We start from the raw sequence: 22,012 nt of genomic DNA on the forward strand, positions 1-22,012 counted from the left end.
AAGAGAAAAGTTTTTTGTTTTTTTTTTAAAGAGTATAAAAACAATAACAGCAATTACATATAACTAAGTATATCGTTATATAATAGTTGTATAATATATATTATAATATAACTAAGTATATAAACAAAGAACAGCAATTCTTGAAGAGAGAGAGAGAGAGCTAGAGCTATAAACTATACACCAGAAAAAAAATGTGCAAGTTGTGAGTGATAAATAAATGTAAACAATAAACAGTAATGAAGATTTCTGAGTTTCACCGAGAGGTTTATTTTGGGCACTCATCAAACAAATGTCCGTAGATTAAAAAGGACTCGGTTTACACACACATCAATGTCGCTGATTTTAACCCAAAATACTACTTTGGCCCGATTTACATTTGTTATGCTTTATTTTGAAAGCGAGAACCGGAAGACGCATGTTGGTAACGGGCTACTTGACAGTGGCGGAGAGGCTAACCAGTCAGGCTGCTTGTTCAGCGCTGTCTAGTCGAGCCTGTCAACAACAGTGCAACCTGAGACGGGATAGCCAGCCAGTTGGCTAGCTAAGTCAACCAGCTAGGTTAGCTGCGCTGCTACTATCCGCTGAACTAACCAACTGACACGACTCGTAATTATTCTGTGAAGTTGTTTGGATTAATCGTGCTTGAAGTTGTTTCGACGAGAGAAGAAGCCAGAGCGACTTTCCCGGCTGGTAAGTTGTCTCCAGTTCGGATCAAACGGTGAAAGAAAGACAGGTTCAGTCCGTGTTTCCATTTTGCGAGTCCAGCCTCTTGAGTCGTTAGCTTACCGCTGCTAGCCCGCGAGCCGCTGATGCGTTTATCTTTTCCGCTTATTCCAAGTCTGCGGAGCTTCCGGACAGTTTGGACTCTTCGTTTGCGCTGAAAGCGGGATACTCAGTCAACACTTGCGCCTAGTTTTAGCGCTTTTGGTTCCCTCCTGGTTCGAGCAGGCGAACTCTTCTGTCGGCTTCTGCTAAACTGGACCGGGTCCTGTCCGCGGTACGAGCCGGTGAGGTGAGCAGGCAGGACACAGAGGAGGGCACTTGTTGCGCATTCTAGACTGGGCAGACTGGTTTTATTGGAATTGGCTGTTATGGAAACCCATCAAATGAATGTAGCTCAGTTAGTTAATGAACTTCAAGTTGATCCGTATTAACGTGTGTTAACTGATGAACCTCGTGTATTGTGTGTGTGGTCTTTCTTGGGCTTCCTCTGGTGTTTGATAGACTCTGACTGAATCCAGCTCATTGACACTGTGCTGTGTTTACCTGTGCTCACCTATGTTAAAGATTTTACTGGTAGAAGTGGAAAACCCAGCGTTAATCCTCCAGATGACAGTAGCATGTAGTGTGATTTAATCCGGGATGACAGCTGCAGCTGCAGATGTTGCTCAGCTGCATGTCAGTGGATTGTAATTCAGAGCTTTACTTTGTGAACACACACTTCTTCTTTTAGCTGTCCATGGAGCTGCTGCGGTGACGCTGTTTATTGTCTTTGACAGGAAATGCCCTCAGTATTACAGGCTGGCCCAGGTGACTCCATGGCCTGCCCTGTGCCCCGCTGACCTCCTCAATCTGCTTCCTGCTAGAAATCAAAGAAATGCGTCTGCGCCGACTTCACAAAGATGCCTGCCAAGTATTTCCAGTATGCGCCATGTGTGGATCAGACTAGACGCGACACGTCTTGGCTTTTGTTGTTTGTGGCTCTCAGTAATGATTTTGGTGAGGAGTGCTGCGAGGCTTTAACAGGCAGACGCTCTCCTAATCCCCGCTGCGCCGCTCGACCCACCATCACACTGGATGTTTAGCATTCCATCCCAGCGAAGGCGTTTCCTGTCAACATCTGAAGTTCAAGTTCTCAGCGTCTCAGTTTTTAGCTGAGCACAAGCTGCGCACCCTTCAGTCCCTTTCCTCCCCACGTCCGTCTCCACGCAGCTCATTCATCAGTGAAAATGATTTTGATCAGCTGAAGTGGAGCAGACGGAGAGACGTAGCTCATAAACTGTGCTGGTTGCAGCCTTTATTGCTTGAATTTCCATAGATTAAGAAGTAGTGAGTGAGTGATGGCAGCTGACCTGTGATCAGTTCCACAATGCAAATGTAAGAACAGGCAAAGGTCAGCTCATAGTATTTTGTTGCTCTGTATGTCTGGACGTGCGTCAGCTGCGCTGAGTGGGTGTGACGGTGTTTACTCGAGTCTTTGTCAGCATAAACACACTCATCTGATCTCCTCTGCGTGGAGGCGGAGAGCAGCGCGGCCAACAAGTCGCTCTGCTGTGATTTGAGCGCCACAGTCTGCACCGCAGCCGCCGCGACGACTGACAGAAGCTTGTGTGCTTTGTTGACAGAGTGACTCCTTCACCTCCTTCCTCCTGCGTGATATGACATCGCTGCTCGCTTACAGCAGAAGGCAGAGCTCCACGGCGGACGGTCGACGTCTGCTCAGGTAAGACGTGACGTCTGAGGACGCAGCGGCAACAGGTGGAGAGCTGTGTCCTCAGCCTGTCTGTCTTCTGTTTTTGTGTCTCTGTCTCTGTAGAAACTCATGATAACGCTGAGGATTGTCAGATGAACTCTGTTTATCTCACATTTATCTCAACGCCTCCTTTGGTTTGTCGAGTCAGTTTGAGATAAACACACGAGGGTTCGTAGTGGGAGGGGCTGACTCGTGGAATCCCCCACTCGCTGCTGAAGCCTGATTTGCCTGCATGACAACATGAAAAACAAAGCAATGACATTGTGCCGTCGCCCAGCCCTTCACCTGTGCCAGGATCCACCTTAAAGGGGCACAGCCCGGATCACCGCTGCGCTGATTCACATGTTACAGGAAATAATGTGAGAGGTCCCAGTTTGGTGGAAACGGATCATTGTGTGACAACACTGACCTGCTCTCAGTCCACACGTCAATAATTCAGTCATCAATTAAAAATACATTAAACTATAACATCAGACAGTCAGTGGGTTTTATTTAAAGTGCAGCCTGTGCCACGTGTTTGGACAGATGACGAGCTGACCTGGTTTTAAGTTTGAAGATTTTTTTGAAGATTTAATCCTCACGCCGTAAAAATACTGAACACGGAAGGTGAAACGACGTGTAACACCTCTTCTTCATGTTTCTTTGAAACATACTGCAGGAGTGTTTGAAGTGTGCAGCCAATCAAACACAGAGTCTGTAAAAATACAGGAAACACCTTTAAATCGCTGTGAGAAAATCCCGTCGTGTAACTCAAACTGAACAACGTGCTGAAACAATCGTTCCGCTCATCATGTCGTGGCAGAGAAAACAGGGTGAATTGATAATATGAACGACTGCGTCCCATTTAGTTTAGTTGTGCACGCTGACACTTTAATGGACCTGAGCCATCGTTAATGTTTATTCCACCTGTGCTTTTTCTGCTCTGATGAGTCCACATGTCTGCTGTGATGAAAGTTTTATTCACAGGAAATGATAGAATATTCAATAAGTGTGGTAACAACAGTCAGAAGGACTCTTCATCCCAAAAGATCCAGAAATATTCATCTGTGATTGTTGACTTTAATTTGTCCTTTTCACGTCTTCTTCCTCTCTGATGAACCCGGCCGATCAATGTGAATGATAGCAGACAGTTATTGATGAGTAGCATTGTCCCGTATTAGCCGTCAGCTCGTGTACTTTAGCCGCCAGAGCGATCGATAACCCAGTTTAAATTTCTTTGTGTCTCAGGTTTATAATTGTGCTGCAGTGAGACACTCCCAAGTCAAAGTCCACCGTCGTGTTGGACAGAGGGAGCGCTTTGAGGCTGTTAGAGTAACAGGTTTAGGTTTCTGCTTCTGTGCTGCAGCCGAGAACCTCCATCGAGCCGCTTTTGGTTTGAACTTTTTGTTTTTTCTTCAAGGTGCTGTTGACCAGGATGGCTGCTCAGGTGGAGGTTCAGACCGGAGAGGTGGGGAGGACAGTGGGGGGAGGACGACTTCACCTGAGTCCCCTGACCGACTCCAGCAACAGCCTCATCGAGATCCCTGCCATCAGCCAGCCCCACATCGACACTCCAGAAGCAAACAAACCGGTCCCGGGCCCCAAACCGCGGCTCACGCCCAAACCCTTTGCAGTGGAGAGAAACCCCACAGTAAAGCCCATAGTCGCCCCAAAGCCCCAAACCAAACCCCGACCGGAGTCCACTCGCCCTGCTGGATACAAACCAGAACCTCCATGCAGTCCAAAACCACAGCAGCCAGCAGCGCCTGGCAAACCCGGACCAGTGTCGAGCAACCCCAACCGCCCTGCCTCTACCTCCTTTAAAACATCTCACAAGTTGACCAGTGGACAAACCACCAAGCCAGTGGTCCAGCCATTTAAACCAGCCCCCTCCTTTGACCCCGGAGACCCCAGCAAACCGGTTCCAGTAGAGAGGCAGAAACCTGGTGCACCGAGCTTGAGCCACTCCAAGAGCCTTAAAAAGCCTTCGGCGGCTGAGTGGTCTGGAAGCAGTAAAAGGGAGGAGACGGACCAGCTGACACCCGGCACAGGTGGACCCTCCATTACCAGAGCCAAGTCCATGGGCTTTCTCATTCAGGTGGGGCAGGAGGAGGAAGACAAAGCTGAACCTGAGGCGGCGGTGCCACTGCGACCCCAGCCCAGAGGCTCCAGGCCCAGACCTGTATCGGCCATTTTCCCCGACAGTCCAGCCAAGACAGACAAACCAGTTCCTGCCCCTCGCTGGGCCGGGAGACGACCGCTGTCCGCTGACCTCACGTCCAAATTTGAGTCTATCGGTCTTTCCCTGCACCGTAAAACTCCAAGTGTGAATGTTAAGGAGGACGCTCGGGAGGAGACGGCCCTGCCACAGAAGAAAGAGGCGGAGAAAACCCCGAAGAGTTCCTCACCGCAAAGTACTGAAGGTGCAGCTAAACCGGCTGTCTCCGACCAAAGCAACAAAAAGACAGAAGAACTGACAGTGACTGAGAAAGACACCGATGAGGACAAGCAAGCGCTTAGCGCCAAGTCACGAATGGGTGTCCTCCACGATTCGTCCTCCTCTCCTGCGGCAGGCGCCACAGGCCAAGACCTCCACCCTCCAGTCCAGCCAGTCCCTGAAAGCGAACCTCCAGTGGGCGTTAAGAGGCTCATCAAGCAGCTGACAGAGGACACGCCGCCAACTCAGAGCCCTGTCCCGAAACCACCAGTGAAGCCCCGCCCCCTGCCCCTCGACCTGACTAAAAGGTGAGGGCTGCTCTCTGTGTCCTCGGCTGGCTTTTGTCCCACGTCTTTGTCCTGGAGTTCCATTGTCATGCATGCTTTTGTCTTGTGTGGTGTATGTTCGTCAGGTTTTCATCGGAGAAGTCGCCAGACCACGGCGTCGTTTGCCTCGGTGACGCAGCAGACCGCCATGACAGCAGAGATCCTCAGAGGAGGGTAAGAGAGGGACCGGGCTTCCTGGTTTCTGCTGGACTCAGCTCGTGTTTAACAGACAAAAGAGAAACTTCCACATGCTGTGTTTCAGTGTTTCCTGTCATCTCGTCCAAAACAAAGCCAACCGAGGCGTGTAGCCGAGAAGTAGACTGTGACCAAGATGGAGGCTGACAGGATGAACCTGACTGTCTGCCCGCTTACCTCCATAGAATTAGACGTGAATCAGTAAATCGTGGTGAAATGTGCTCACAGTTGCTGTTGACCTCTGCGTCTGTCTTTAGAGGACCGTGTCCCCGCTGGAAGTGGGACATTGAGACAAAAAGAGTTGTCAGTGCCGTCGATGTACAAAGCTGTGAAACCTTAAACCGCCGACACATTAATCATCCCCGCTGGTTATGAAACATGCAGAGAGATGTCAGGGAAAAGGTCAACACAGAGCGGCTTTGATTACCACCTCTGCACCACACCCACCGCCCGGAGGCCAACAAGGGGACGCCGCCTCCACGCCGGCAGTCCTTTCAATCACTTTAGCTCCTTTGTGCGCCGTGTTTTCTCCTGTTGTCTCATGTGCTCTGAACTCTTTTATGTCTTTCAGATTCCACATTTTAAATGATGAAACAGAGAAATCCTGATTGTTAAATGAACAGACTGAAGTTTCAAACTTTCTCTTCTCACTTAACTTTTCTCTGACTTTTCCTAGATTGCAGAGTCGCCTTTCACCCCCAGTGAGCAGAGGACGTTTGTGGATTTAAAAGATTCCCAAGAGCAGCTCAAAAAGGCTTCCACGCCTGAAGAGCCCGAGGCGGGACAGACTTTTGGCGCCGCTTCCAAGGACAGCGGTCCCGGCGGTGACGTGCAGACAGTGAGAGCGTCCCTGTTTGAAAATGTTGTGGAGAGACGCAGCGTGCTGATGGTGGACGAGGGCAAACCTGTAAACAAGGCCAAGGATTCGCTCAGCAGCCCGTCCTTTCAGAGAGGAGGCAGTGAGGACGAGGGGACGTTGGTCACCGCCACCTACAAAGAGCCCGTGTCTCCGTCGAGTCCTCTGCGGGTGTTGCACGCCTTCGACACGGTGCAGGCAGTGGAAGAGAGCCGGGCGGTGAGTGAGAACATCCCAGCGGCTCAGTGGGAGGATAAGGCCATGACGCTGCGCTCGCGGCGCTCAGAGGGCGGCAGGCCGCCGGCAGAGAAGACCGGTCCAGCGCAGAGTGAACCGGGTCCATCTGCGACGCCAGACCAGCCAAGATACCTGAGAGTCGGAGCTTTGCACAAGTGGAACAACACAGGTTTTGAACAAGAGGCCAGTACGGCAAAGGGGATGCTGAAGGACTCGCCTTGGGAAGAAGTGACGACTTTGGATAAAAACCGAGACAGACCGAGGGAGGCGGAGCAGGAGGAGGTGGCTGCAGCTCCGAAACGGCTGAAAATGCTGCAGGCGGAGGAACAGCCAAAGCCCAGGGCGACTTACTTTGCTTTGACTGGACAAATACAGGAGGCGTTTTCTCCTGCAGAGGCCGGAGCAGCCGGCTTTGAGGAGTTCTCTGTGAGGCCTGCACCAGTCACCGCTCAAAGCAAGATCCCTCCAGTACGAAGGAACCCGTCTTTGAAGGAAACGTTTGGAAAAACCTCTCAGGATCAAGTCGAGGAGTCGATGACGAAGAGCCTCGCGTCGCAGGGAGAGATCAGATCAGCGCTGGACGGGCAGACGGCGGAGGAAACGATGGAAGTCGAAAAGAAACGGGATCTACAAAAGGAGTCAGAGAGACACCGAGCGAAAATGAAGGAGCAGGAGAGGGAGAAACAGAGACAGCTGGACATGGAGAAAGAAGCTTTTTTTGAATTTGAACGGATGAAGGAGAGAGAGATGCAGAGAGAATACGAAAGGCAGAGACAGAAAGCCTTCGAGAAGGAGAAACAGGAGTTTGAGGAGAAACGAGCGCTGGAACAGCAGAAACAGATGGAGCTCGAGAAGCTGGAGAGAGAACGACAACGGCAGATCGAGAAGGAGAAACGACGAGAACTGGAGAGACAGAGAAAGATCGAGAGGGAGAAAGTTCAGGAGCAGGAGAGGGAGAGACAGCGTGAACAGGAGAGGCAAAGACAGAGAGAGGAGGAGAGACAGAGAGAGCTGGACAAGGAGAGACAGCTGCTGGAAATCCAGAAGGAGAAACAGAGGATGGAGGAGCTGCAGAGGATAAAGGAGCTGCAGAGACGACAGCTCTTAGAGTTTCAGAAACAGAAGGAGAGGCAGCAGCTGGCGGAGCTGGAGAGGCACCAACTCCGAGAGAAGAAGGAGAAAGAGGAGGCCGAGAAGATGAAGCAGATGGCATTAGAACAGGAAATGCTGAGGATGAGAGAGATCGATAAAGAAAGAGAAAGACAGAGGGAGATGGAGAAGGAGCGCCAGAGGGAGGTGGAGAGGGAGAAGCAGAAAGAGCAGGAGAGACAGAGACAGAGAGACTTAGAGAGGGAGAGACAGAGACAGCTGGACATTGAGAGACAGGAATTAGAAAACCAGAGGCTGAGACAGCGAGAGCAGGAGAAGGAGAGGCAGAGGAAGGAGGAGGTGGAGAGAATCAAAGAGATGGAGAGGAGGCAGCTCGTAGAGTTCGAAAAGCAGAAGCAGGCGGAGAGGGAGAGACAGCAGATGATGGAGCAGGAGAAACGCAGAGTGAGGGAGAAGATGCAGAGAGAGGAGGCCGAGATGATGAGACACATCGCCAAACAGCAGGAGGCAGAGAGGCAGCGGCTGAGGGAGAAGCAGAAGAAGGAGGAGCAGGAGAGGGCCAGGCTGGAGCCGTCTCCTCTCCGGCCTAAAGTGCTGGATCTGGACTCTGTGGTCCGAAGTGACCCCGTGTCCAAGGCTCCGTCTCTGCGCAGTGACCCTTCAACTCGATGGAAGGAGCCGTCCCTGAGAGCCGAGGAGTCGTACAAACCGTCCGTCCTCGACATCGACGCCTTCACGTCTCTGCTCCCCCCCAGCAAAGACTCGTTTCCTGTGTCTGGTGTTCAGGGTGGAGACGCCGGCTTTGGAGCCAGAGCACAGCCCACACCTGAGAGAGACGTGAGCTGGAAGGTGCCTCCACCTGCAGGAGGTTTCTCAAGCCCAGTGTGGACGATGTCTCCTCAGGACCCGTGGGAGCTGCGTCCTGTCGAGATGTCTGTGGACAAACCCAGCGCTGATCCCAGAAAACAGGCGAGCAAACCCAACCCAGAGCTGCTCCTCCTCAGGCAGGAGGAGCAGCTCCTGACTCCACAGAGGTCCTGGTCTGCTGGGCTGGACGAGCTGCTTCACTTGGCCCCTTTTCCCGGGACAGAGACCAAAACCAGAAGCTCTGCAGGCGAAGTCTCCAGCAGCGCCGCCGCGGAGCAGATCTGGATCCCCAGAGAGCCGCAGCCTCAGGACAGCAGGGCGGAGGTCCAGAGCCACAGGAGGTCCCAGGGGTCTCAGGTGAGTCCGAGACACCATGAAGCACAGTCTGTGTGTCCGTATGCTGTGCCAACGAGTCCAGAAGTTTAATGTAGTTCTAACTGGTGTCAGCCGTCCAGCGCGGTGCTGGACAGCTTTCAGGGCAGACGAGCTCACTTGGCTCCCTGTTTGCTCTCAGGACCTGAACCGGTTGCGGTCTCGCAGTGTGTCACGCCGATCAGCTCCTTCCAGCAGCACCGTGGAGGGAAACCTGTCCAGGATGAGGAGTCGCAGCGCCCACAGAGAGCAGGAGCGCCACAGCTGGGTGAGTCGGGCTGCAGCTCGCCCTCTGAAACTGGGCTCCAGGAAGTGGAACTGGACGCTTCCTGTTGTTGGTCTGATTGTGTCGCCGCTGTGTGGAGACTGAAGTGTGTGTGCGTTTGGGTTTGTGTCAGTAATTATGAGGCATGTCCCTGTGTGTGTGTGTGTGTGTGTGTGTGTGTGTGTGTGTGTGTGTCTGGTGCAGTGAGGACAGACGTAGGTAAAGTGGACTGCAGTTAGTCGACTGCGTGCTGACAGCTCACCGCTGCAGGTCATAAAGAGTCGGTGACTAATGCTGATGGCACGCCCTCCCAGACTCACCTCCACCCATCCTACGTCAGGCTGCAGGAGAGCGACGGCTGAGCGCCTCCCCGGGCCTGTAATTCAGGACTGGATCAGTCCAATGGTTAATGAGTGCATGTCCTCGCTGCTCGTCTATCAGACGCCTGTCAGCAGGCCGAGGGAGAGCCGTGAAGCGAAACGGCCTCTAATGATCAGGTGTCCTGCAGAGTTTGACACTTCCTCAGTGCTGATTGGCTGTACCTGCCTGGCCTAACCTTCAACCTTGTAGTTTACCTGTTTGTCTTTTATTTTGAAATGTGCAGACTAACATTTGTCTGTATATTTGCAGCTGTACACATGACAGATACACACACGTCTGCATTGAAGCGCATGCGGTGTGGCTCACACGGCTCTTTGTCACTGAGGCTGAAGGCCAGAGGTGCAGCAGGCTGTGTGTCATGACTGCACGCCGCTGCGGTACGAGCTCAGGTGAAGTCACCGTGAGTCACTGACGCCATCTGGTGGTCGTGTCTCGGTCTGGCAGCGTGCTCGATGGTCAGCGCTCCAGTTTTTGGGTTTGATAGTTACTCAGTTAGACCGTCTGAAGGCTGATGTCCAAACTGCTGTGATGCTTTAAAACAGGCTTATTACAGGAGGCACACACACACACACACACACACACACATACACACACACACACACAGTGACAGTGGACAGTGGACAGCAGAGGGCATTGAACAGACTTGAGGATGTATTTTACAGGAGTCCTGAAGAGTGAAATCCCAGTAAGCATGGCGTTATTTAAGTTAAAGGCAGGTGTTCAACGTGTTCACATTCAGACTCTGTTCAGTTTGTTCTGAGTCAGATCATCTCTGCACAGTTGTTCTAACCTTCCTCATGAACGTTCTGGTTTCCTCTGGTTCAGTCATTATCAGGATGCTCTTCAAACTGGCAGCCTTATCAGATTAGACGTCTCAGCGTGTGTCACACATGCTTTCAGCTCAGAGGGTGATGCACATGGAGAACGGTGCTAAAGACACAGTGAAGTGATATGTTAAATATCATTAGAGTTTAAAGACGGTTTGCTTGACGCCGTGTGACTCGTCCTCTGCGTGGTTTGAAGTCTGGGGTTGAACAATGTGACTTCAGATATTTTTATTCCAGACTTTTACCGCTGAAGTTCTCAAACGTGTTGAAAAACCTGCTCTGAGGAGCATCGTCAGCAGGGCGACTCACTCAGCGTTAGCAGAGATCACATGAGTCACCCCCCCCGCCTCGCCCTTCCCGGCGGAGGCGTCCACCTCGGACTCCCAGATGGACGTCGTCGAGCGGTGACGTCGCGGATTAAGTCGGAGGGTCTGAGGCTGCCGAGTGCAGCGGAGCAGAGATGGGCGCCGGCCTGAGAGCTGTGTTTTACTGCCTGTGGTCCCGCTGCCTGACTCCACGCCGTCTGTGGGTGAGTGATGCTCCTCTGGGTCCTCTGCGTCCCCGGCGTCTCCTCCCTGTGGTCGCCGGTCGCGAGTCTGCGCGCTGAATGATGATGTCAGCTGAGGAGGGGAAGTGATGAGCGGCCGTGAGTCACTTCCCAGTAGGAGATGTTTGGCATTATTAGCTTAACTGGGAGCACTGGTGCGATTGATGCTGTGATATGACTCGGTGTGTGACTGGGATTCTTTCTGTTGTTTAAACCAGTACAGCTCTCTCATCTGAACTGGCTCATGTGTGTTTGATGTGATGACACGTTCGGATTTACTTTGAGCTAATTATTATTTTATGATCACTTCTTTTTTTCTTTAGTTAATTTTTGTCTTTAAAATGATGGACAGTAGTCTGGTTTTCCTGCTGGGACGTCTTCATGCTGTCTTCTTTGTCCTTGTCCAGAAGTGTTCTGTTTGTCATGAAACCCTTAAATTTAAGCAAACAGCAAACAGATTGATCACTTATCAGCATAATAAGTACATTTTCTGTTGAGTTCTTCTCGTCAGTGTTTTTGAGGATTTTCTCATCTTAACGACCATGTGGTGTATTGGTGAAGTGGATGTTTTTCGTACCTCGTGCTTCGTTAAAGAATTGATTCTCTGACACCTCCACGTGTTTAAACCCCTCGTTTGGCTCTTCGGGCTCTGTGAGAACTCAGGCAGCCATTTTGAGCCCGGATCAGTGCGAGGGGTCAGTGTGAGACGCTCCCAGCTGACCTGCCTGCATCCAGCACTCCAAAGAGAGGTTCATCAGACGACCTGCAGGGGGCGTCGGTGCTCGGCTCAGCGTCCCCAGCCCCCCGTCCCACTTTGTTCTCAGGTTAAGTCTCTGGAGTCGCCCACTGTGGCTCCATTCAGCGCACCGCTTCACCAGAGCTGTTTCAGCCGCACGAGGCAGGAAGTAGACGTGTCTTCTGCTCTGTCCTCCGACTGAGGGACAAACACGACTCGACTGTCAAGACTCCTGCTTTTGGCGAACCCCACCTGTCCTCTCTCTGTCCTCTCTGTCTTTTCTCCGTCCTCTCTCTGTCTTTTCTCTGTCCTCTCTCTGTCTTTTCCCTGTCCTCTCTCTGTCTTTTCCCTGTCCTCTCTCTGTCTTTTCCTTGTCCTCTCTCTCTTTTCTCTGTCCTCTCTTTGTCTTTTCTCTGTCTTTTCTCTGTCCTCTCTCTGTCCTCTCTCTGTCTTGTCTCTGTCTTTTCTCTGTCCTCTCTCTGTCCTCTCTCTGTCTTTTCCCTGTCTTTTCTCTGTCTTTTCCTTGTCTTTTCTCTGTCTTTTCCTTGTCTTTTCTCTGTCCTCTCTCTGTCTTTTCCCTGTCTTTTCTCTGTCTTTTCCTTGTCTTTTCCTTGTCTTTTCTCTGTCCTCTCTCTGTCTTTTCTCTGTCCTCTCTCTGTCTTTACCCTGTCCTCTCTCTGTCTTTTCTCTGTCCTCTCTCTGTCTTTTCCCTGTCTTTTCTCTGTCTTTTCCTTGTCTTTTCTCTGTCCTCTCTCTGTCTTTTCTCTGTCCTCTCTCTGTCTTTTCTGTCCTCTCTCTGTCCTCTCTCTGTCCTGTCTCTCAGGTCTCTTTGGTCTGTCCATAGTGTCCTCTCAGACAGTGATGGATGTGATTTCTCCTCCTGTAACTGGAGTATTTCCATGTGTTTCTGCAGCCTCTGTGCTGTGACACTCACAGCTGAATCAGGCTGGAGCGACTGAACACTGCAGAGCATATATCACCCTCCCCTCCGCCCTCCCCTCCTCCCTCCCCTCCACCCTCCCCCTGAATCAGGGACCTCCCATTCTCTCTCTCTCTGACTCCCTCTCTCTCCACCCAGTTTCTCCTTGACGCTGAGTCCAGAGAGCAGCTGACGCATTTTCTGCTACCTGCCCATACCTGCAGGAGGAGGCGAGCGGAGCAGATTTCCTCCTCGTCCTCTGGCTTTGACTTCTCCTCAGGACTCCCTCCTGTTTTTCTCTGCTTTTCCTTCTGGAATACGAATGACTACAGCAGTTTGCAGCCGTCCTGCACCATTTCTGCTTGCCGGGAGGCAGCTCGGTCTCGGGCACCATGAGAATGTAGCTTTGATGGACGGATGGATTTTTCAACTTTTAACCTGAGCCGTGTTTTGGAGGGTCGTCATCAGCTGTCGGGTCGGCCGTGACTGAGGACAGAGGGGCTCACACCTGGGCAGAGGTGTCGCAGAGTGTTAAGAACACAGCACTTCTCGGTGTTACAGCACCGCCTGTGTGTTGGACACGGAGAACTGAACGTGGTGCCGAGCATAAATGTCACGTTGACGATGTGATTGTGTTGTTATTGCGCTCCACTTCTGTCCTCGTTTGTACTTTGTGTGCTTGAAGCTGGAGGATCATGGCTGAGGAACCTGTTGGCAGATAGCTGACTCAGAGAAGCGTCCTGCTTAGTAAACGCTGGCCTGACTTAACCTCTACCACCGGGCTGGTGCGCCAAGCGTATCATAGCGAGCATATCTTGTGTGCATCGAAATAGACAGAAGGAAGCTTCAGGATTGAGCTCAGACCGACAGCCTGGAGCCGACAGAGTGATGAGTTGAAACAGAGTCCTGACGGCTCCAGAGGGACTGCAGTGCAGAGAGGCGGCAGAGCTCCGTCCTGGAACGTCACAGACTGACTGGCGTTATCGTGCTGCAGTGCTGCCTCCTTCCTCGCTGCTGCAGTACTGACCCAGCAGCACCGGGACGCCGTCCCTGGACCGCCAGCTCTCCAGCAGGACCGGACTCTAATGACCCCCGCTGCTGTGACGGTACGAGTCCCAGCTCAGGTCTGACTCCATTCTGACGCAGCCAGGCTCGTTGGCGGCGGCTGGTGATGGAGTATTTGGGGGACAAGCTGTCGGTGGCCCACTCTCACGTGTCAGGATGGGTGGGAAACGTCCGGCGCTCCCTCCACGGGGCGTTCAGCCTTTTATCCAGCTCGGTGGAGAGGGGGGGCAGGGGAGAGGACGGCACCGGGGACTTCAAGAGGACCAGCTCCCTGCGCTCCCTGGCCTCCCGCAGCAGGGAGTCCATCCGCAGGTTCTCGCTGCGCAGCCAGCAGCGCCTGTCGTTACGCCGGCGCACTGCTCCCAACACCCCGACCGCCGTAAGACCGCACACACCTTCACAGTGCAAACACACACCGGGGACGCACCAATCAGAAGCAGCCCAGTCAGAGTCTGCCATAACTGAATGTTCAGCAGTTTATCTTCAGCATCTGTTTAAGTTAAATTAAGCACAAGTGGCATTCGAGTGATTTTGGCGTGTCCGTGCAGCTCGGTCACGCCGCCGAGCGAACAGCTGCTCCTTCAGCAGCTATTTGGTCGGCAGCCAAACATGTCAAGAACTTCTCCATCTGCCTCTCGGCTGCTTCTCGCCGTGGATTGTCTTCGGCTCGGTGTGAATCTGTCTTTGTCTGTCTGCCTTTTGGCAAAGCTTGTTGTCATACTGGTTCTCCAGAGCAGCGGTCGTGTTTTTGTTTTTGAGGAGGACAGGAGGAGGACTCCTCGGCCTCCTCTCGTTGGTCCCCCCCGACGTCTAACCTGCTGTGTTCGAAGTCGAGGACAGATTTAGAAATCCATGTTGGTTTGTTGGATGAAGTCATTCCTATCTTTAGGTGACGCCTGTTTGCTGAACCTCTGAGTCACACCTGCTGAAGATAAGAGGTGTTTTCATGACATCAGCGTGGTCGTCTGTCGCGTCGACATGTTGGAGTTTGTTTGAGACATCGCCGGCTGCGATGGCGCTCAGTGGGAGCCGCGAGCGTCCACGCCGGCCTGCTGTTCAGTGAATGGAGGACAGTGGGAGGTCAGGTGAGAGGACACAGGTGTCGACGTTAGCATCCCCCCATCCCCAAAATGATCACGATGAAGACAAACAAAGTGATTTGTTGTGGATATAAAGGAACTGTGGAAACTTTATTTTTCACAGTAACAGTTTGTGAAGATTAAGGGTCCTGGAAATGTTTGGTTTACCTTGAAAGTGCTTGATTGTACTCTTTAAAAGCTGTAGGTGGACCACGTTTCAGTGTCTGAACGGTTCCTGTGCATGAAGACGCTGAGTAACGAGTGAAGGCTGCAGCGTACGTCACCGTCCTCGTTTCCTTCCGTCCGTCCGTCCATCCATGTGCCGCGTGTTTGGTCGCTTTGAGCAGCTTTGGCTGTCGTTTCAGCTGATGATGGAAATCTTGAGGAATGTGTGACAGTTGAAGGCGACGAACGGTTCTTTCTGCATGTTGTTGTGCTAATGAACTCGTGCGTTTGTGTGGACGTGTTGATATGAAGTGCCAGGCTTCAGGAGCGGTGGGAACATGTCAGTACAAGCCGTAAACATATGGAAACCAGCAGCTCACGTATTAAAACAAACAAATGTGATAGATCGGCTAATAACAGGACAGAGCCTGTAGCATGTCAGGGTAGCTGTGTGGACGTGTAGCTGCTGTGTTTTCGCCTTCAAACCATCTTCGCGGTCAGCTGTCGGCTGTGTGTGTGCGTACTGACAGCAGCACTTTGCACACATTCATCAATCTGTACAATTAAGAGACAAAAACATTCACTCAAACAGTCGTCATGTGAGGAAAACAACCTCCAGACCGAAAGAAGTGAGAGTAATCCCAGTCAGGTCCAGAGTGAGTTCAGTTCTTAAGCCAGGTCAGGTTTTCACATTCTTCCCTCTGCTCTGACTCAGTCTGGATGAAGCTCGTATATGAGGGAGTCCTGTGAGCAGAGCTCGTCTTCCTTTAAGTCCTCTGACATGCAGCCAAAATGTCCATTTGCTGACGTGAGACCAGCGCTCGTGGGAGCAGTTGGATCTGAGTATCTGGAGGATATTGATGTTGATTACTGCTGTGACTGTGAGTTTTCTCCCACTCCACCTCATCCACCCTGATCAGAGCGGGGCGCGGCGACGTGCTCACTGTCGTGTGGTGATTGAATGTGTTTTTATGGCCGTTAACAGTCCGACGGTCACGTCCGATAAGGAGCCTGAGCAGGAGCCGCGGTCCGGCCCTGGCAGCGGTGCTGAGGTGTGGTTTGACCACAGCAGCTGCTTGGTCTACGTCCTCCGGTCTGTAGGCAGCGTTTCTCCATCCTGTGTGAGTGTGATGTTGTCGTGCGTGGCCCTCGGCGCTCGGCGTGTTATCCAACAGTCTCCAAGGCCTCGCCGCAGCCCCTTCCTCCTCAGGTTGTCACTCAGGCCCGTTCAGTGATCAGCCCTTTCTCTCCTTCATCCTTCATTCATCCGCTCTTTGTTATGCGTTTCCCCGACACGCCCTTCCTGTCTGGGGGAAGCTGGCTGTTGCTAATGTTATTAAGGAAAGGCCTTCCTCCTGACAGCCATAAATCACTGCAGCCCGACCTGTTGGTTCAGGAGGAACGTGTTCTCCATGTTTGTGCAGAACCTGTCCAATCAGCAGAACACTTGAACAGTCTGAGTGCTTCGTGGTTGTTCTTCTATTGTTTGGCCAATAAAACCAGTCTAACCTGACTCTGATTCACTGCTGCAGCCAAAAGGAAGGAAAGAGTCCGACTGTAGTTCTGAGGTATTATTTCACTGAGCGGTGAGCGCTGGGAGGCTGAGTGAGCTCATGAAAGGCTTTCACAGCCTCGGCTTTCAGCTTCTCCTCAACGTGTTCCAGCAAAGGCGACGTTCCTCCTCCGTGCCGAGCAGGTGAAGGTGTGTCCGGGGTGTGTTTAGGTTGAGCAACGTACACACACATAGGATCGGAATTTTTATCAGCACAGTTTTACAAGGCCTGGTTTTAAGGTCGTTTGGCGTGTTGACAGCAGGGACGGCGACAACAGGCCGACCAGGGACGGATGTCCTCACACTGAGGTTTCAGCTGGAACTGACCTGTCCTCAGAGCAGCTACAACGCTGATCCCAGAGCAGCCTCTGTGAGAGACTGAGCCTTTCCAGGTCGCCCCTTTCATACCCAATCATGATCCGCTCACCTGTGACCAATCAGCCTGTTTACCTGTGGAATGTTCCAAACAGGTGTTTTTGGAGCGTTCCACATCTTTCAGTCTGTGAAACGTGTTGCTGCATCAGATTCAGGATAAGCAGATATTCACTGATCACTTATCTTCAAACTGGGTTGCTGGTTGTGTCCTCTGACCGTGTCTGAAGGCAGGAGTGTTTACAGCCCGAAGGCAGAACGAGAGGCTGCAGTAAAGAGACATTATCAGTCTCAGATAACAGCAAGCAGTCTGGAGGTGGACCTAGTTTATTGTTGTGAACAATAAACATGAGAGAAGTTCAAACGGCAGCGTGGGTCGTCGCAGTTCTACAGTCAGAAAGGTGTTTTCACACTGTTTGAGCTTTAATGGATGTGTTTGTGAGGCGTTCAAAGACCGTCTGATACCCCGACGCCTTTCCAGCGTCACAGTCAGGATGGCTGTGTCCAAAGCCGTCGATCCAACGTGCTCGTCCACCTCACCCACCTTCCACGGTGGCCCTCAGGAACAGTTTGCCACCCTGCGTTTGAAGCATACTGAGGCCTTGAATCCAGCGTTCACTGCAGGGCACAGTGCAGCCTTCGTTTATCGATGAAGCCTCATCAAGGCTGCGGGGCAATAAAAGAGTTACTGATCTGCTGCTTCTGCTGAAGCTGTAGGGAATGAATGAATGAATGAATGATTCACTCAGTGATGTTTGTATAGTTCAGTCTCCGTCACACTTCGTCTTCTTTGCGAAGGACCTGCGGCTAAATTAGGCCGTCGGACACGTCGAGTGTGTGTTTGTACACGTTCGGCCCTCAGCCCGGTGGAGGCCGGCGTTTCAGCGTGTGTGTGTGTGTGTGTGTGTCAGCATGTGTGTGTCAGCGTGTGTTTCACCGTGTGTGTTTCACCGTGTGTGTTTCACCGTGTGTGTGTCAGCGTGTGTGTTTCAGCGTGTGTGTGTCAGCGTGTGTGTTTCAGCGTGTGTGTTTCAGCGTGTGTGTTTCAGCGTGTGTGTTTCACCGTGTGTGTTTCAGTGTGTGTGTCAGCGTGTGTGTTTCAGCGTGTGTGTGTCAGCGTGTGTGTTTCAGCGTGTGTGTTTCAGCGTGTGTGTTTCATCGTGTGTGTTTCAGTGTGTGTGTCAGCGTGTGTGTGTCAGCGTGTGTGTTTCACCGTGTATGTTTCAGCGTGTGTGTTTCAGTGTGTGTGTCAGCGTGTGTGTTGTGACCTTCGCTGTCGGCTGGAGAAGCGTGAGCTCAGTAAATCTTTGAGAAGACGATGAGCAGAAAGTCGTCCTCATCGTCAGAGGAAGCTCAGCTGATGAAGGACTTCCTGCTCCGCTCGTCTCTCTCTCTTTATCTCCATCCTCTCTTCAGCCGTCCTCGTCGCTCTGCACCTGGGCGGCGGCAGAGCCAGGTGTGTCGCATTTGCCTGCTCGTCCTCAGGCATCATCTGAGGACAGAAGGACCCTCCATTGTTGTGTCCTATGTAGGCCGGGGCTGTCAGTTCATGCGTGCCTGTGCGAGCTGTGAGACAGTGTGTCCTCTGTACCAGCCTCATTAAAAGAGCCACGCTTCAGTGAACAGCAAACACACACTCAGTCACCCTCCCACCCGTCTCCGTCTTTGTCCCCGCTCTGGCCCTGTCTCCATTAACTCATCCCTTCACCTTCCATTGTCCGTCTTACTGTCCCGCTGCTGGCTCAGCTGATCGACAGCTGCTAACGACGCTCGTGTTAGCAGCTGTCGATCAGCTGAGCGGAGTCTGGGCCGGCGAACACGTCGCACTCACGCTGCTGTCGCTGTCTCTCGGGCTGTCTGTCCTGTATCATCCTGTTTGATTCTTCCTCATTGAGTCGTTGCTTCCTCTGCAGGTGCAGCAGAGTAACAGTGGTGAGGAGCAGGGGCGGGACTCGGGAACACCTGTCCGTGACACCGACAGTCAGTATGGGACCTGGGAGACCGGCCTGCACACCGATGACAGGTGAAGACAGACGTGACGTGTTTGATGTCTGTTCAGTGTGTTTAATCTTTGAGGTAGATTCACTGGACTGGACCTGACCCCTGGCTGAAGACCTGTTGTGGTGCGTTCAGAACTCAGCAGTAACGTCAGTGTTAAAGATGAAGCACACATTCACACGTTAGCACTGACTGACATCATCCAATCATCACTGTCTTTGCCTTAATTCAGACTTTAATGTTACACATCATTTCATTTTGACTCCATATTTGTTTTTTATCATAAGACAAAAACATGAGACGTTCACCGTCATTTTAAAAGTCAACATAACGAAACAAATCCAAAACTTCTTCGTTGGTTTTCGCATCTTTGGGGAAGTAGTGAGTGCAGCTGGTCCCTGCAGCACAGACAGAAGTCAGTGGTCACGTCCTAAGCTGTCACTGACCTCCTGTGGTCAGAGGTGACATCACATTGACCAACGCTGAGAGAGCAGGCGAATCAGCTGCAGGCTGCGTTCAGCTGCGTCGTCTCACTCAGCGTCCCACAGGACAGACTGTGACTCTTCACCTCCTCTCTTCACCTCCTCTCTTCACCTCCTCTCTTTCACCCGCTGCAGCCTCACTCCGGCCACGCCCAGCTCAGAGAGCAACCTCAGCCCGTCGCCGAGGAAGCCCACCCCCCCGCACACTCCAGGTGACCTCAGCTCACAGTTTGACAGCGACACCGTGGACAGCCTCCCGCCTTCGTCCTCCTCGGAGAGCCAGACGCTGTCTTTCCCTGATGTGAGTCCTGATCAGTGATTCTGTCTGTGTCTGAGTCGTCCCTCCATGTTTTCACGCTCACTGATGTGTTTCCCTCCGGTCTGGATGTCCAGGCGCCGACGGCTCTGTTGGACACCAGCGCGCTTCGCTCCAGAGTCCAGCTGGGGAAGAAACGGGCCCCGCGGACTCGCCCGACCAGGGCCGCCCGTCAGAGCACTCTGCTGGAGGAGGGACGAACGGACGAGGACTGGCTTTACCGAGACTCCACAGGTGAGCACCTGAGGCTGAATGAGCTCAGGTAACATCTTCACGAGCTTCTTCGTCTTCGTCTTCTTCTTCATCTTCTTCTTCTTCTTCTTCTCTTCTTCTTCTTCTTCTTCTTCTTCTTCGTCTTCTTCTTCTTCTTCGTCTTCTTCTTCTTCTTCTTCTTCTTCTGTGCACACTAAACTTGCACCTCATCTCACACTTCCTGCTTTCATGTGACACTGACTGGTGTTCTTCCCGCCACAGAGGCGAAGGTCGAGAGCAAAGACGAGGACTCGGACTCTGAGCAGACCAGAGCAGCCGAGTCCAGCCCCGCTGTCGCCGCTCAGCCTCAGAGGATCGCCCTGTTCCCGGGGATGGACCCTTCAGCCTTAAAGGTGCCTGATTCATGAACGCCGTGTGTCACCTTCACAGGTCTTCTCAGTCAGTCGGTCAGTTTTCACTCCTCTGGTCTGCTCTCTGTCGTCAGGCCCAGCTGAAGAAGAGGGGCGACTCTGACAATCAGAGCGATGGACCGGCTCCGTCTCCTTCGCAGCTCTCTCGCTCCCCGAAGTCGCCCTTCCTTCCCAGAGCGGCGCGCGTGCTGCCCCCTGCTGGCGGGAAAGAGAACGGGTAAGCAGCAGGACGTCAGAGCCCATTGTTGAGCTGTTTGTCTCTGTTTTAACGTCCCGTGTCTGTCTCTCGTCCAGCGAGGAGGACTCACCTCAGTGGCTGAAGGAGCTGAAGTCCAAGAAGCGTCTGAGTCAGTATGAAAACGAGAGCTAAGTCCATAAAGAGGTGAGCCGTGTTCCCTCACTGCGTCTGAAAAGAAACTCACATCATGTCCACTCCTGACACCTGCTGTCCTCTGTCTGTCCCTCAAGGTTGCCTTAACAGATGAACCTATGAAACAGAAGCCTTAACGTTGGACCAGAGGGCAGCAGAGGCCGGCCTGCAGCTGCTGATGGATGTCTTTCTGTTCCTTTCTTCTTCTCTGATCAACGTGCATGGTGCCTTTTTTTTACCGAGTCTGATGGAAAGAGAAAAACAAGCGAGGACGCTCTGCTTTGTTCATTTCACGCTTGAAGCGGAGGCAGCTCCTCTGCAGCAGGGACACTTTACGAGGGACCAGGAGAGGTGGGACAAAGGGACGAAGGGCAGTCGTTTCCTCTCAGGCTGCATTTCAGGACACTTGTGGGACCACGACGCCTCTTCACCACACGCTGGAGGACGATCCTCGAAGAGACGTTTGCGTTTCGCTTCCTCGCCGCGTCGATGCACGGGACACGCGTCATGGCCGTGGATGGAGTCTCACAAGCTTTGCCATAGAGGACATTTCAGACACTAAATCCTTGTTGAACGTAGAGAACAAACGATCGTGTGAGAGCGTGAATCATGTTAGCGGCTGGAATCAGGAGACGTTGTATTTGTATTGTCGCTGATTGGACGGACAGAGAGCTACTTCTGAAACATGAACTCTTTCCTTCGATACACTCCACAGCTCTGACAGCGTGGCCTTTGCTCTGTCTGTCCTCAGTGTCTTTTTGTCTTTGTGGGACTTTGCATCTGTCAATCATGAACTCAGCACAAACACTAATCGCTCTGTCTTCCCTCCTCCAGTAGACTGAATGATTGTAGCTGTAGGCGTCCATCTTAAGCCATACCTTCACCCTGCAGCCCTCTCACTCCTCCATCATGTTTTTTTCTTCCATCGAATGTGCAATTTCCCTCCGTGTCGTCCCGTCGACGTGCATGCACAATCTCCGCTGTCACAGCAGACGGCGCTCGGGGTGTGGTGGCGTTGGCTCGGGCGGAGGGACGGCTCGTCTTAACTGACGCCGCCTTCTGGACGACTCCTCACCATTCGCAGCTGCTGTCACCTCCCCGTGTTTGCCACCCCCCCCCCCCCCGCTCAGTCTGCGCTTGTGTAAAGCACTTTGATGCACTACAGCACTGACCTCTGCCCCCCCCCCCCCCCCCCCCCCCGTCGCTCGCGTCTCGTCTCCTGCGTCGTCGACGAGCGTTTGTCTCTGGTTTCTGTGTCATTCGTCGTTAAATGTGAGGGTTGATTTTTATGTCCTTCTCTGTCCTTTTTTTTTTTATTTGGACGTAAAGATGTATATTACACTGTGTTGTTCTGGCCAGTGTCCTAAAGTGAAAACATTCTTAATAAACTTGACTCGACTCGAGCTGCTCGCGGCTCTGATCACTTCCTGAAGTCTCCTTCGTTGGGTTTGGGTCTGTGAATG

At 52.3% G+C, this 22,012-nt stretch overlaps 1 protein-coding gene across 2 annotated transcripts; it reads left to right on the forward strand.

The window, feature by feature from the left end:
- Nucleotides 1-463: 463 nt before the first annotated feature.
- LOC143320726 (uncharacterized) lies at nucleotides 464-21,981 on the forward strand. Of its 2 annotated transcripts, XM_076730596.1 has the most exons (13): nucleotides 464-690; nucleotides 2,346-2,443; nucleotides 3,873-5,197; nucleotides 5,302-5,389; nucleotides 6,087-8,837; nucleotides 8,995-9,120; nucleotides 18,674-18,783; nucleotides 19,376-19,541; nucleotides 19,634-19,790; nucleotides 20,031-20,161; nucleotides 20,254-20,396; nucleotides 20,474-20,561; nucleotides 20,648-21,981. In XM_076730596.1, exons 3-12 carry the CDS (start codon nucleotides 3,888-3,890, stop codon nucleotides 20,547-20,549), a joined length of 5,058 nt encoding a protein of 1,685 aa, XP_076586711.1. In that variant the 5' UTR covers nucleotides 464-690; nucleotides 2,346-2,443; nucleotides 3,873-3,887; the 3' UTR covers nucleotides 20,550-20,561; nucleotides 20,648-21,981. The 2 variants fall into 2 exon arrangements, with proteins under 2 accessions (XP_076586711.1, XP_076586712.1); XM_076730597.1 differs by lacking the exon at nucleotides 2,346-2,443.
- The last annotated feature ends 31 nt before the right edge of the window (nucleotides 21,982-22,012 follow it).

Source organism: Chaetodon auriga, chromosome 5 (genome assembly GCF_051107435.1).
Source record: "Chaetodon auriga isolate fChaAug3 chromosome 5, fChaAug3.hap1, whole genome shotgun sequence".
Taxonomy (NCBI): domain Eukaryota; kingdom Metazoa; phylum Chordata; class Actinopteri; order Chaetodontiformes; family Chaetodontidae; genus Chaetodon; species Chaetodon auriga.